The 15,148-nt window shown below is 35.3% G+C and overlaps 2 protein-coding genes across 4 annotated transcripts in view; both read left to right on the forward strand.

Moving 5' to 3' along the window:
• LOC127849217 (transmembrane protein 39A-like) overlaps positions 1–4,309 on the forward strand; it is a 20,832-nt gene extending 16,523 nt beyond the window's left edge. For all 3 annotated transcript variants that reach the window (XM_052381940.1, XM_052381947.1, XM_052381953.1), the window contains 3 exons: positions 208–392; positions 1,652–1,772; positions 2,486–4,309. In XM_052381940.1, the coding sequence (XP_052237900.1) occupies positions 208–392; positions 1,652–1,772; positions 2,486–2,707 (528 nt within the window). In that variant the 3' untranslated portion in view covers positions 2,708–4,309. The remainder of the gene's footprint in view (positions 1–207; positions 393–1,651; positions 1,773–2,485) is intronic.
• Positions 4,310–6,930: 2,621 nt separating this feature from the next.
• LOC127849200 (gamma-taxilin-like) overlaps positions 6,931–15,148 on the forward strand; it is a 56,070-nt gene continuing 47,852 nt past the window's right edge. The window contains exon 1 of the mRNA XM_052381921.1: positions 6,931–7,044. Coding sequence (XP_052237881.1) covers positions 6,997–7,044 — 48 coding nt within the window. The 5' untranslated portion in view covers positions 6,931–6,996. The remainder of the gene's footprint in view (positions 7,045–15,148) is intronic.

Below are 15,148 nucleotides of genomic sequence, written 5' to 3' on the forward strand. Positions count from 1 at the left end.
TGAAATCTGCAAGACTTATTAGGGAAGACACTTGCCGCTTTTATGGATTTTTCTATTAAATGGTATTTTTAAACAAAAATCCACGGTAGGCTTAAGGTGTCATCCCAGATTAGCATGTTCAGGTTGCACAGGCTAATCTGGGATGACACTGCACACATGTATCAAGTCATCCCAGAATGAGACTCGTATTGTAATCCTCTGTTACAGAACACATTATTCTACGACACATGGTGGGTGGGCCAACACGTGTTCCTCACATGGTTGAGTTCGTTCCTCATGCTGTGTGCACATTTCCTGCCACCCAAGTACCTCGATCTGATGCATCGCTGCTCTCAACACCTGGGCCGATGGCAGAAAGTTGAAGGTCGAAATGCTCATGTTCCATATAATGCGTAAGTGGGCATGCTAACCTTTTGGGATCAAACAGGAGTTTAGCGGAGCTGTTTGAACAAGTGCAAGATCAAGCGTCTTTCCGCTAGTGTTTTCTTATTGCATAAAAGAATCTGATCATACACTTTTCCCCTCAAGTTAACTTTATGCAGTATATTTGTTTGCGTTAAGAATCACTGATCGGCATTTTGAACATTTTCAAAAATTGTGTCATAGAATCCAAAAAGAAATTATGTTGCGTAAAAAAAATTAATCACTACAAACTATGTTAGATATGTTGAACTGTCCGTCAGTCTGTCTGTCCGTCTGTCCATCACACTTTGCGTTGAAGTTTCGAAAAATGCTCATAACTTCTATGTCGCTTCAGATAGCAATTTGATATTTGGCATGCATGTGTATCTCGTGGAGCTGAACATTTTGAGTGGTGAAAGGTCAAGGTCTATGTCATCCTTCAAGGTCAAAGGTCAAATATATGGGGACATAGTGTGTCACAAACACATCTTGTTTGTTGTTGATTTTACTTTTAAATTTACTTATTCTGAATTCCGTAGTAGTTGCTGTAAATACAATTAAATTTGTGGAATAACATAAAAGTCTGTGAACATGTCCATTTAAACTATTTCGAACCAAGACCCTATCAACAATGCTTTAGCCAACAAATCCTGGTATGTGAAAAAAATCATTATTGTATGTGAACAAAATGGGGTAAAAAAAATGATGCAACATGCCATTATTAAAATAAATCAAAATAATAGGCAGGGCTTTTATTAAGAAAAGTACTTTAATCTCAGTTTTTGTCGGAGCACTTCCAAAATTGAAGTAAAAGAAGCTTCATCATGTTAAGATGAGCAAGTTTGAAGAAAACAATCAGTTATTTTATAATGTATATACCTCTATTTTGCTTATATTTGGATTTCAACACATACAGGAGATGTTTCCTTTAATAAACCATGACATTTCAAGTCTGAAATGCTCAGGATTTCTATCATATAATGTTAATAATTTTTGTTTTGTTGACAAAACTTCCAAAATCAAGAGCCCAGATGTCCAGGCTTGTAGCTTTTAAAAATTATTGACAGTCCAGATAGTTTGGAGGGTTTATTGCCCTGAATTTTCAGGTAAATTTGTTAAATCTTACATCTTTAATAGTCCATAAATGATTTGAAAACACATCTGCATCAGCAATAATGTTAACTTCTCGTAAATGTCAGTGAAATTGCATTGTTTGTTCAATTATGCAAACGTGTATCAACTGTTCCAGTTGGTCTGAGCTACAAGTGTGGCCCCAGGGAGCATTGGTGAAGCATGTACGAGGTCTCTTCAAGGCAGAGGGGGTCAACATAACAGCAGAGCCTGGCAACAGCATGCATGGGAGGTTTCATGTAAGTATTCTACAGAGCCGGGCAACAGCATGCATGGGAGGTTTCATGTAAGTATTCTACAGAGCAGGGCAACAGCATGCATGGGAGGTTTCATGTAAGTATAGCCTGGCAACAGCATGCATGGGAGGTTTCATGTAAGTATTCTACAGAGCCGGGCAACAGCATGCATGGGAGGTTTCATGTAAGTATTCTACAGAGCCAGGCAACAGCATGCATGGGAGGTTTCATGTAAGTATTCTACAGAGCCGGGCAACAGCATGCATGGGAGGTTTCATGTAAGTATTCTACAGAGCAGGGCAACAGCATGCATGGGAGGTTTCATGTAAGTATTCTACCATTTGAGATGCGCTTTGGGAAAATGAAACTCAATTCATGTGCATAAAGTGTCACCAAGATTAGTCTGTGCAGTTTGCACATGCTTATCAGGGATGACACTTTCAGGGTAGGATGAAATTTGGTTTATGAGACTTCCTTTACCGAAAAATACTATAAAAGCGTAAAGAGTGGACTGCACAGGCTAATCTGGGACAACACTTTACGTACATAAATTAAGCCCAGTTTCTTAGAACGAAGCTCAAATATAGGTAATTTCCTATGATATTCCTTCGCAGCGTCAAGTAACCCTTCAAAATTCTTTAAGTATGCTTTGTTTACAGTTGTAATTGATTGTTCTGTATGTGCATTTACTGTAACATTCTTATGAATCATTTCAGTTTCTCTTCCATCATCCATTGCGTGTTCTCAATTGGATGCTGATCCTTACCTGGTTGCTGGTTGGTTACCAGTTCTTCTGCCTTCTTCAGTGCAGCGAATGGAACCACATCATCTGTATAGCGTTATTGCTCTTCTGTAATTATTATACGCTTTTTAAGCTGCTTAGAGATAGAATTATTTTGTCAAAAACTTACAAAGAAGATGATGTTGGACAGAATTAAGTGTTGATGTGTTCATAGTTTCAACTTACTATATATTGTGTTGTATGGAGTCCTTAATATTTATTAATTTTGTAGAATGCTTTCTTTAAAGTAAGTCATAATTTAATACCAAATATTATTTGCTTTAACTTGTCATTTTAGCCATGTTATAAAAAAAAATTGCCAACTTCCCTTGCGTTTTAGCAAGAAAAACTTGTATTCAAGTACAATGTTTGTAACTCTTGGGCCATTTTTAAACATTGGCAGATTTGGTGAATAGCCAATTAGGCCTTGTAAAAAAATCAGGCTTTCAGTTTACCTACCTTTGAAATGTACCAAAAAGGAAAAAAAGGATTTTTGCTGTTGTTGTTTGTTGTTGTGCATGAGAAATATTAGCGTACTTACACTGCCCATTATTAATCTTACATGTATGTTGTTATTGTGTTATCTCAAGATCTATTTGTTAAATATACTTAATTTTATGATTTAAAAGGAATTTTGCTTGGGGTGCTGAAGGATGTATTATATTTAATCCTTGATATAAAAGTTAATAGTAACTGCTTTTAAATTATACATGTTTATTTCATTGCTTATAATATATACTTAGACAAGGATTTTTAATACTGCGCTTACAAACACTATTTACAGAACCATGATGACTTACATTACATGAAAATTTAATTTTACAAGTTATTTATTTTTTTAGTCAAGTTTGCAAACATAGGATTGTTTTTTTGGCTCACCTACACACAAAGAGCTCAATATGAGTAGTTGTGGTCAATATATGTAGAGTGACCTGTGGTCTCATTTTTTAGCTCGGCTGTTTTCGGAGAACCCGAGGTATTGTCATAGCCAGCTCGTCGTGTCCGCGGTCCGTGTCAAGGTTTGTAAAGGTTTTTAACATTGGCTCTAAAATCAAAGTCCTTCCACCTACAACTTTGAAACTTCATATGTAGATGCACCTTGATGAGTTCTACACGCCACACCCATTTTTGGGTCACTAGGTCAAAGGTCAAGGTCACAGTGACCTCTAAAAAAAAATCTGACCAGCTTTCGCAGCCGAGCGTGTCACCCGTTATGCGGTGCTCTTGTTTACTCTTTTTGCCACTAGAGCTCACATTTCATTGTCACATAAATGCCAAAATGCCTCAGTAGTTATAATCAAATCTAATAATGATCTTGAAAAGTAGATGTAGTTTCAGTAACATTGTTGTTAGATATTAAATCACTGATGTGCAGTGATTGTTTTTATCTCATATGAGCCATGTCATGCAAAATATCTTATGCTTATGTGCAAGCTTGTCAGGAACTAGGCTGGCTGCATGTCACATATGTGGAACTAGGCTGATTGCATATGTCACATATGTGGAACTAGGCTGATTGCATATGTCACATATGTGGAACTAGGCTGATTGCATATGTCACATATGTGGAACTAGGCTGGCTGCATATGTCACATATGTGGAACTTGGCTGATTGCATATGTCACATATGTGGAACTAGGCTGGCTGCATATGTCACATATGTGGAACTAGGCTGGCTGCATATGTCACATATGTGGAACTAGGCTGTCTGCATATGTCACATATGTGGAACTAGGCTGGCTGCATATGTCACATGTGGAACTAGGCTGGCTGCATATGTCACATATGTGGAACTAGGCTGATTGCATATGTCACATATGTGGAACTAGGCTGATTGCATATGTCACATATGTGGAACTAGGCTGGCTGCATATGTCACATATGTGGAACTAGGCTGGCTGCATGTCACATATGTGGAACTAGGCTGATTGCATATGTCACATATGTGGAACTAGGCTGGCTGCATATGTCACATATGTGGAACTAGACTGATTGCATATGTCACATATGTGGAACTAGGCTGGCTGCATATGTCACATATGTGGAACTAGGCTGATTGCATATGTCACATATGTGGAACTAGGCTGGCTGCATATGTCACATATGTGGAACTAGACTGATTGCATATGTCACATATGTGGAACTAGGCTGATTGCATATGTCACATATGTAGAACTAGGCAGGCTGCATATGTCACATTAGTGGAACTAGGCTGGCTGCATGTCACATAAGTGTAGCTACGCAGGCTGCATATGTCACATTAGTGGAACTACACAGGCTGCATATGTCACATATGTGGAACTATGCTGGCTGCATATGGCGTATGTCACAATTTGCATTACGAGACTATGTGTTATACAGTTAAGCATAATTTTTATGTTCTTTGTTTTGAAAGTCTGTAGTTGTTATTTAGCAAATGTGAAGTCATATTAAAGCATAAAGAACCAATTGTTGTTGTTGTTTTTAGCAAATGTCTTGATATTGTATGTGGCATGACCAATCCTGTCATAGATTATATTATTGTCATTATTTTGAAATTGTCATTAAAATCATTATATGACCTTTTTTGGCAACACACATATCACAATATATATCTTAACATTTTCCCACTTAGAAGCAAAGTGCAAACAGCATAAAACCAGAACAGCCTGTGAGTTATGGCAAGCGAAGTGCACATTATTGTCTTAAACCACAATTTAACAGTTAACTATATAGTTAAAAGACTTTGAACCCAGGTTCACATTTCCATTTGCACATTAATTCCTTAAACCCAGGTTCAAGACTTTTAACTCTATAGTTAAGAAACGACCAACGAAATCATGACATTTGCCTTCTAATTGTGGTTTAAGCTCCGCTGATTGGTTGTCTCTGAATTATGTAGATTAGAGATTTGTATCTATTTTTTTAGACACACTTTGAACCGCGGTTCAAACTCTTGAACTTGGGTTTAAGGAATAAATGTGCAAACGGCACTTTGAACACGTGTTCAAAGTCTCTTAACCCGATAGGTAACTGTTAAATAATTAAGACTTTGAACTGCAGTTAAAGACTTTGAACCGCAATTTAAGACTTTGAACCGCAGTTCAAAGTCTCTTAACCCAATGGTTAAGAGAGAAATAAATGTGCAAACTGCACTTTGAACTCGGATTCAAAGTTTCTTAACTATATAATTAACTGATAAATAATTAATGTGCATTCTCCGCCTCTTAACCGCAATTTAAGACCACAGTTCAAAGTCTCTTAACCCTATAGTTAAGAGATGACCAATGAAGTCGCGGCATTGACCTTCTAATTGTGGTTTAAGCTCTGCTGATTGGTTGTCTGAGATGACAGAAATGGATTTATTTTTAGACACACTTTGAACTGTGGTTCAAAGTCTTGAACCAGGGTTTAAGGAATTAATGTGCAAACAGCACTTTGAACCCGGGTTCAAAGTCAAAGTCTCTTAACAATATAGTTAACCGTTAAACTGTGGTTTAAGACATAAATGTGCACTTCGCTTGCCATAGTGAGAAACTCGCGGTCTGTTCAGCTTGTATGCTGTTTGCTGCTCATCAGTATTTTAGGGTTGGTATTAAATGAAGCCTTGAAAATTTGAATCTAGTGAGAGAGATCTTAAATTAAATCTAACTTTCTAGGAGACTACAAATGCGTTAAAATGTGTATCTAAATGGTTAAGGGGATAAGTATAAAGATGTATGCATTTATTTTATGGAACAAAACCATCTAGCTACAACATGAGGTTGGTTAAAGGGGCATATCGACAGTATTTTGCACTATACTAATCTAGTTAGTACACAATAACATAAACATCTGTTCATATATAAGCATCTAGTAATAATTATAGATCGGTGACACTTTTAGTTACACAAATATATTCAATGCCAAACTCATTGTTTTATTCAGAATTCTGACTAGTGCCATTTAACATCCCATTTGAGAGTATTTTACACAGTTATATATAGCATGCATGCATATAATGGTACCTGATGTTTATTTCATTCATAAGGAATTTACTATTATATTGAACCTCTTATTTTTTCATGTTGACAAATGTACATCCTTTTTTAAATTAATATTTTACTTTTATAAACAGAAGTGTTAAATATTCACTCATTGAATTGGTATTAAGAAAACTATTTATAAGATCTATAAGTGTTTGCTTTTGATATGCCCCTTTAAATAAAAAAAATCTCATTGTTGCATGATAGAAATATCCCGGAAAATACTTAAATCGGTAATGGGCTAATGGGCTAGATTTTTGGAAAAATAAAGCTTACATTGGTTCATACAATTCGTCTCACCTTTGTTTGTAAAAATGGATTGGATGAGTCAAAATCTTATCCCATAACAACCGTCATTATTAGGGACAAGTCTATGTGTCGTGTAACCCCAATAAATAGCTTATTTTACAACAACTCGATTTGGCAGCACTTACGTCATAATATGGCAGCCACCTTAGTCGGCGAAGAAACCGAAACTTCTTTCGAAAAGGTAGCAAGCATTAACGTTCAGTACTGTTGTTGCAAGTGAGGTATTATGCACTTTGCGTAAAAAGGAATTGTGTATATGATGGTATACTTTTGAAACGATTCAACGGGGTGATCTTTCCAGAAGTAATTTATTTATGACCTGCATTTTAGCGACTCAAAACGAATGTGACAAGCTTGGGCTTGAGAAATTAGTAGCATTCTAAATATGCCACTTATGTGTCAAGAGTTTTATATTTTATTTTGTTGAATTCCACTTTCAGAAATATCTGGTCCAAAATGTAAAAACTTTAAAATAACCTCTCAAATGAGAAATCACTTATTTGTTATTATGTTGCTATGATTGTTTCATTCTGAATTTTTGTAACATAAAATTTTCAAGAACATTAATGTACACCTTAAAGTGACCGGGAGATTTAAGTATTGCACATAGGGCCTTGACAGACAATAATATGGCTTAGATTTCAATGCGCCTTGTCTATGAAGGGTTGCCTTGGCAGTGTGTTTTTTTATGAAATATTTGGCGTTATTCGGCCCCATTCCCCCATCTCTGGAGTATATATTTTTTCCCCAAATATTGGAAAAATTCCCCTCTCGGAAGTGTTATTCAATTTTAATCAATACCTCATTTAAATACGTCTTTCGTTACAAATTTATTTACTATAATTTTCCTGAACTGCCGCATCCACATTCTTTTAGCCTTTACTCCTTTACCACAAACAGTATGTAGTTAACTATCACGACTTTCACTTAACGAAATCTACCGCAAACCGTACGTATTCCACCATGTCGCACAACAGCAAAAGCTTTTTTTTTTTAAAAGACAAAAATCTGTTTTAACTTTAATGGTAGTTGAAACACAAAATTCTTTTTAAATCATGCATTTAAGATGTTCTCAGAAATGGTTTAATCACAAGGGACAGAATCAGAACGATTTTGGTAGAAATATATTGCCTGTACAAACTTCAACATTGAAAAGGCATACAAACTTGAACGGTGTATTATATGCTATAATAGATATGGTTTAATCACAAGGGACAGAATGAGATCAATTTTGGTAGAAATATATATTGCCTGTACAAACTTCAACATTGAAAAGGCATACAAACTTGATCAGTGTATTATATGCTATAGTATTATCAATGGCCAATTGTTGCAAGAGCATTTACACACAATAGCATACAAGATTGCTACTTTACAATGTGTATATTGGATACAAAAAATTTTGTTTTGCCGTATATATTTTGAAATAATGTTTTTCTCTCTATGTATGGTGAATTATAGTGTTAAAACTTGATTTTGTACTGTTGCTTGCTAAGCATTGAAATTTCCCCTTTTTAGCGCGAATTTCTCCCCTCAGGGGACCTGACCCAGCGCTTCCGTTAGCTTTTTAAAGTTGGAAGTCCTGACTTCCAAGCCTAAAATTTTGGACGTCCCAGACATAAATTTTGAAGTCCTGATTTCATTTTAATATACGTACATGTACATGTTCCAACTCTATCTATTACCCGATAATCCAGTATTATAATGATTTCTATTTTCAAAACCAAAATACGGACAATATTGACGTCCGCAAACGTCCGCCATTTTACGCAAGTTGAATTGTGGGATGGGGGAATTCCCATTGAACATGCGTTAATCACGTGACGCGATTTGAGAAAATAGAGCACTGTTCATATTTAGTAATTATGACAAACCAACGACTGAATTTAAAAAGTTACATGTAAATTATGATCGACGATAAATACTGTATCCGAAAACGACTGTCCGAAAAAATGTACGTGTTTTGCATATGAAATAATCTGTGCGCATCGTTTGACTGCAGAAAATGAAAACCAATTACTAATTAAATACGTAAGCAATATATAATTTGGTTAACATTTTGCTTTACAATATGCTATTGCACTACTTTACTTTGCTTATAGACACTTAAAATATTTCAAGATGGCGGACATTTGACTTATAAGATTTTTGGAAACTAGCGAAGATATTTCGTCAGTTGCAGTTCATGTCTGTACCATCTGCTCAGAGCTCCAGATAATTTTTTCAGCCGAGGGATATTTCACTCATGAAATTTTTAATTGATGAGTAAAAATCAGAATCAGATAATTTTAAGGAGTATATATGTCCAAAAGATCAGAATTAATAATAAATTGTACATGTAGTGTTAACTCGCTATAACAAGCAGTCTTGTACACAATAAAGCAATCACTTTTGTTTTATTTAACAGTTGTTCTGTTGTTTTTTTGCCCTTGGCTTATAAGCATCCATTAATCAATTTTTCCGTCGTGATTTATTAAGCCACTGTTTAGCACACACTGTACATGTACATCAAAATCTACTAAGTTTGGACCACACAACTTGTTTATTATATGTGTATTTCGGCTGCCATTTAAAAAGTGCTTGACGGAAAAAGGTATTTCCATAGTGCCACACAAGAGATGAACTGATAGCAAAAAGTAAATGCTTGAAGTTGAGCGATTCGTGTTTTATCGAATGTGATGTCAAATGTTTTCCTATAAGCGTATATCGATTCTCAACAATGCAGCGAGGATCCGCTGTGTCAACGTCGGTCTTTATCGTGTGCCAAAATAAAATGATACTGTTCTGACTGAGGAGTAAATTAGATAGGGAACCACATTCTATACATAGATGGTCATGTCACTACGTTTTTATTTGTGAGCACAGCTCACAAATAATGCAGACACAATTTTGCAAATCGGTCTGCATTAGCAAAGGAAGGGCCCGTAACCCATGACTGCATTTGTGGATAACTCCAGTCAAATTTAGCAGACGACCCAATTAATGCTTAAAGCGTTTCTGTTTATACTTAACTGGTACACTGCAGCAGACGACAGCCTGTAATTAGTAATTATGTAAACAATAGGTTTAAGAGCTTGTGGGACGTATTGGCCAGTCTAGTGTTTAAAACAGCTTGTGCGATGACATTGGTTAGTTTATCATTGAAATCTGTACATATTGGCTGCTTTTCGGGAAAACAGGCCTTAATGCTGCATTAAAAGTCTGTCATGTGGGCAAAATGGTTTTTCAATAATGTAAAGAAAATAGATAAAGTACTAGATACAAATATCACAACATGTACATGATTATAGGCTTGTTATTCCTGAGCAAGGCAACCACAATTCTGAAGATGGTTGCCAGTGCAGCGACAAGTTGTGCAAAAAGACATATTGTTGTTATTTTGTCTAAGTTATCTCTATAACATAAATATGAGGATAAACAAACACACATCTCGACATGTGCTTTAAGACACACTCTTTAAAAATTGAATGGGTTGTGTCAAATGTAATAAATTAGAACAAAAAAACAGTCAGCATAACAAAATAACATTTGGTCCTGAAACAGGAAACTTGTGTAGGCCTTGTACAAATTGACTTGTTCCACCATGATCACAGCATTCATTTGGTGTTGTAAGTAAATACACACACATTAATTGATTGGGAGGTTGTCTGAGTAAGTGAGGATTTTTTAAGGGATTCAAAATATATGTATGTTGTACATGTAATTTGGGAATCCTGGGCGAGTTGGAGTCCTGGGCATTTAAATACATTTGATTCCAAGTGATGTTAATCCCATTTTTATGACCTCAAAGGTTAATGTGTGGATTTATGTGCTCAAAATAATCATCTAAAAACCAAAGAAAATCCTTGTTGTGGTGAATACAGTGTAAAAGTATTTGTTGTCAATTACAACAAACGCTAACAAAGGAGGTCTGATTTACTTGAGAAGATTGACTGACACAGTTGTCTGTGAATTATCTTCTCATTTTTCGTAGGGCCTCTATATTATTCAGTACCTGAACATCATTTTGCAAAAGCCTTATAATGATTTTGTATCCCACATCTTCGCTTCTGATTGGAACCTTCTTGTACTTGTACATATGGTGTTTTATCACCTATGAGAGGCCTATTGAATCACTAGATTGCTCATCTTATTAGACTGGCCTACTGTAGTCTTGTTTTGGCAAATTTGAAAACTGAACATTCTTAATATCTGCAGCCTAAGGGCGCAAAGTAAATAAGATAGGGAAAATTTGTTTATTTTATTATTTCATGGTTCATCTATTTTTCTTCCCCATTTGGGAAAAGTACCTGTACCATACCAATTAGGAAAAATCAACTCAAATATTGATTTACATACATTCTGGCTTGAACTGTTCAGTGTAAGTGCTCATTTGATAAGCTCGGCTGTTTTTAGAGAAAACCCGAGGTATTGACATAACCAGCTCACTGTCCGCTATACGGTGTAATGCTAAAACCTTTACATTGGCTCTAAAATCTAAGTGCTTCCACCTACAACTTTGAAACTTTCCATGTACATGCACCTTGATGAGTTCTACACGCCCAACCCTTTTTTGGGTCACTAGGTCAAAGGTCAAGGTCACTGTGACCTCTAAAAAAATAATTCTGACAAGCTTTCATTTATTCAAAACTGCACCCGCAGCCGAGCGTTGGCACCCGTTATGCGGTGCTCTTGTTTGTCAACTTGCAGATAATGCCCTTTTGGAACAAAATTGACAGAATTTGCCTTCCTTTTGGGAAATTTTCAGACAGCAATTGGGAATTAATATAGTTTTTCTTCAATTGGGAAAGTACCTTTTACGGGTACTTTATAAAGAAGGAAAAAAATCGCTGTGGTTGTGAAGTAAATCACAGGTTGTCAAGTTGGTGTGCTTTTGTTGGAGTTTATAGGGTAAAAGAACACCATATTGGTGGTCAGACAAGTAAATAAAAGGTCAGGAACAGGTGGTAATCATTACAGAAATGAACACTGATTATGTGGAATGTATTATCTTGGCAGTCTATGATAACGATCTGTAAAGAAACCTATTGTGCATAGTTGTGCATGTAAATCTTGCTACAATTATCATGGAAAGCATGTTATGTATTTGTCTGACATCTGGGGACCAGCATATGTTTTACCTTTCAAGAAGACACTCCCATTGACTGCTGCAATTTCTTGTAAGTTCTTTACTTTATGAGAACATTTTTATGTATTTACATGTACAATACAAAAGTTGAAAACATTACTGAAAACAAAATTATATTGTTATTTCTTTGAACTAATTGATTTATTATTAAAGCAATTTAGATAATATTATCATAATATTACATGTATATAATAGTTATACTAATAGTATGTATTTTCCTATATACAATGTAACACATTAACATAAAGATTGTATTAACAGGAAAAAGTCATTAGAACAGGAAGAAGTATTGACTTAATTTTTTGAGTAATTTTCCAATGAATTTGTGCTGTGGACTTAAGACCTTGTTGAAGGCTTCATCGGATATTTGTCAGCTTTCAACTATGAAAATGAAGGTAAATAATTAATTTGATGAAAACTCACCTGAGCACGAGGTACACAATGGGAACTATTTTGATCACTGCTTTTTTGGCGGTGTGAAGTTTTTGTCGTCAACTTGCTACACATTACCTCTCTTGGGGCTACATTTTTCTTCCAATCTTGATGAAATTTTGTTTAAATGTTTATCTGGACAGTATTAAGGCCCAGTTAAAATATGGGTCATGTGAGTCGAAAAACTAGGTCATAAGGTTACCATTTTGCCACTCTAGATGCCACATTTATGACTCGATGAAATATAGTAAGAATGTTTATCTTGGCAATATCCAGGCAGATTTAAATCTTGGTTGTATCACAGGCACTCGGCATTAGTTGCTAACCCCACCCTCCCCAGATGCTACCCCTGCCCCCTTCCAAAACCATAAGAATTGTCCATTTGTTATACTGAATAACAAAGCCTAAACAAAAAATACATATATAACATGGTATTAGACTTTGACCCTTGAACTGTTGATTTCAGCACAGTAGATTCATAATATGATTATTTACAAAGCTCACTTCTCCCCCAATTTTCAACCGATTTTCAAGAATCAGCATTCAAACTATTCTAATGCCTGTTTTCACTTTTGCAATCAAAGACAAGAAAGACCCAACTCTGTTTCTAAACAATAAGATAACAGCTTTATTTAGAACTATTTCTGCTTTAAATATGGTGCACAGAAAATGAAAACATTTCCTAAAATAGTTTGAAAGCTGATTCTCGCAATAGATTGAATTTGGAGGTATAGTTATGATAGTGTTACAGTTTACTGAGTTCAATTCTGATTTGTATGATATGTGTTATTGCAATGTGAAATTATGGTCAAACCGAAATATGCATGTTTGCAATGAATTTTTGTGGTAGCCAGATGGATTTTAGTAACATTCTTACTGCTGGTGGAGTACAATTTATTACTTTTAGCTTGATGGAACTTAGTTGCAATGTTTTTATGCTCCCCTTCGAAGAAGAGGGGGTATATTGCTTTGCTCATGTCGGTCTGTCGGTCGGTCTGTCGGTCCGTCCACCAGGTGTTTGTCAGATGATAACTCAAGAACGCTTAGGCCTAGGATCATGAAACTTCATAGGAACATTGACCATGACTCGCAGATGACCCCTATTGATTTTGAGGTCACTTGTTCAAAGGTCAAGGTCAGCGGTGCAGGTCACAGTTACTGGAAATAGGCATTTTAAGGATTTAGCATGGTTCAAACAAGGGAAACAACTACCGTTTATGTATGTTCTTTTTGTTACAGCATTTGCCTCCCTTGTAATTTATTAAATTTTACCAAATGTAAGGCTAACTGCATTTTTGTAATGCATTGTATCAATAAACATCGGGCTGCTACTACAACTTATAGCCCATATTGGGGGCATGCATGTTTTACAAACAGCCCTTGTTTTTGACAGAACCACGACCAAAATAAAATGTGGGTCAGGTGTGTTCAAAAGCAAGGTCACAAGGTCAAATAAAAACAACAACTTATGCTTCAGTCTTTATGAACTTATTCAGAACGTTTTTCTTGCTATTTTGAGGATATGATTGAAGTCAAGTTGGGTAAAACTATATTACAGTGTACCAGGTCAAGTTTTAAACAATTGGTGTCCATGAACTTACTGGTAGGTGAGCGCTAAAGGGCCTTTATGTGTTTCTTCTTGTACAGTATATATTTTCCTGGGCCCATTGTGGTAAGATTTAAGATTGTATTATGAATCATATTGTTGGTCACTAATTTGTTGAATGAAAACACAGGTATTTATGTATCAAATTTGTTATTGAACAATAAACTACAATAATACAAACATTATTTTGATTCTAGCATGTTGATAGTTCATATGATTACAGGGGTACCTAAGGATTTCTACTGTTTCATTACCCAATATAAATTGCCATGCATGATCATTAGGGTTAAAAGCCATTAATCAGTTTGGTTATTACCAAAAAACTAATAGTATTGATATTAATAGTTTCTTATCTATATTTCCTTAAATCTACATTCAATTTGTATTTTGTAAATAAAGATTACAAATACCAGCTACATGTATAAGATTGTGTTATATCTTTTTTTGTAGTAATTGTGTTTTGTGATAAGCTTGAAATGTATGAAGTTACAAGAAACATGTACATAATCTGATATGAGAACTCTTGATACAATAGTACCTGTAACACTTTCCTTACTTATGATGGTAGAAAATGTATAAGGACAGGAATAATGACTTCCTACTTGTAATATATCAATTCTACAAACAAATGTAGGTGCAGGAGAATGACTTCTTAATGGCAATATATAAATTTTTTGAAAGGGCATATTACCTGGCATTGAGTCCAAGGGTGGCTAGAATGTCTTGTTAAATGGATATTGCTAGATATATTTGAGAGCACCATTTGTGATCCAATGTGCATAGAAAGCAATGTGGATTAAAAAGAATTGTACTGGAGTTAATGGGTAACACTGTAGCATTTGTTTGGAGGAATTGCTCTGATGTAAGAGACATTTGCACACAGTGTCTTGTAAAATGTATATTTTAAGTTAAGAATTGGAATGTATTGTTGATTTGTTGTGTTATGAAACTATAGTGGAATTTTTATTACATTAAGATTGTTGTGTGTGAATATTCCTTTAAATCTGCTGTGTTTTGCTTGCTTAAATTATGCAGGTTGCATAGGCAATGTTTTAAAAAATTGTGTAATGAAATACAAAGAATAAATGCAGGCACAATGCTCTCAACATTTTGGGGCAC

This window comes from Dreissena polymorpha, chromosome 1, assembly GCF_020536995.1.
Source record: "Dreissena polymorpha isolate Duluth1 chromosome 1, UMN_Dpol_1.0, whole genome shotgun sequence".
Classification (NCBI taxonomy): domain Eukaryota; kingdom Metazoa; phylum Mollusca; class Bivalvia; order Myida; family Dreissenidae; genus Dreissena; species Dreissena polymorpha.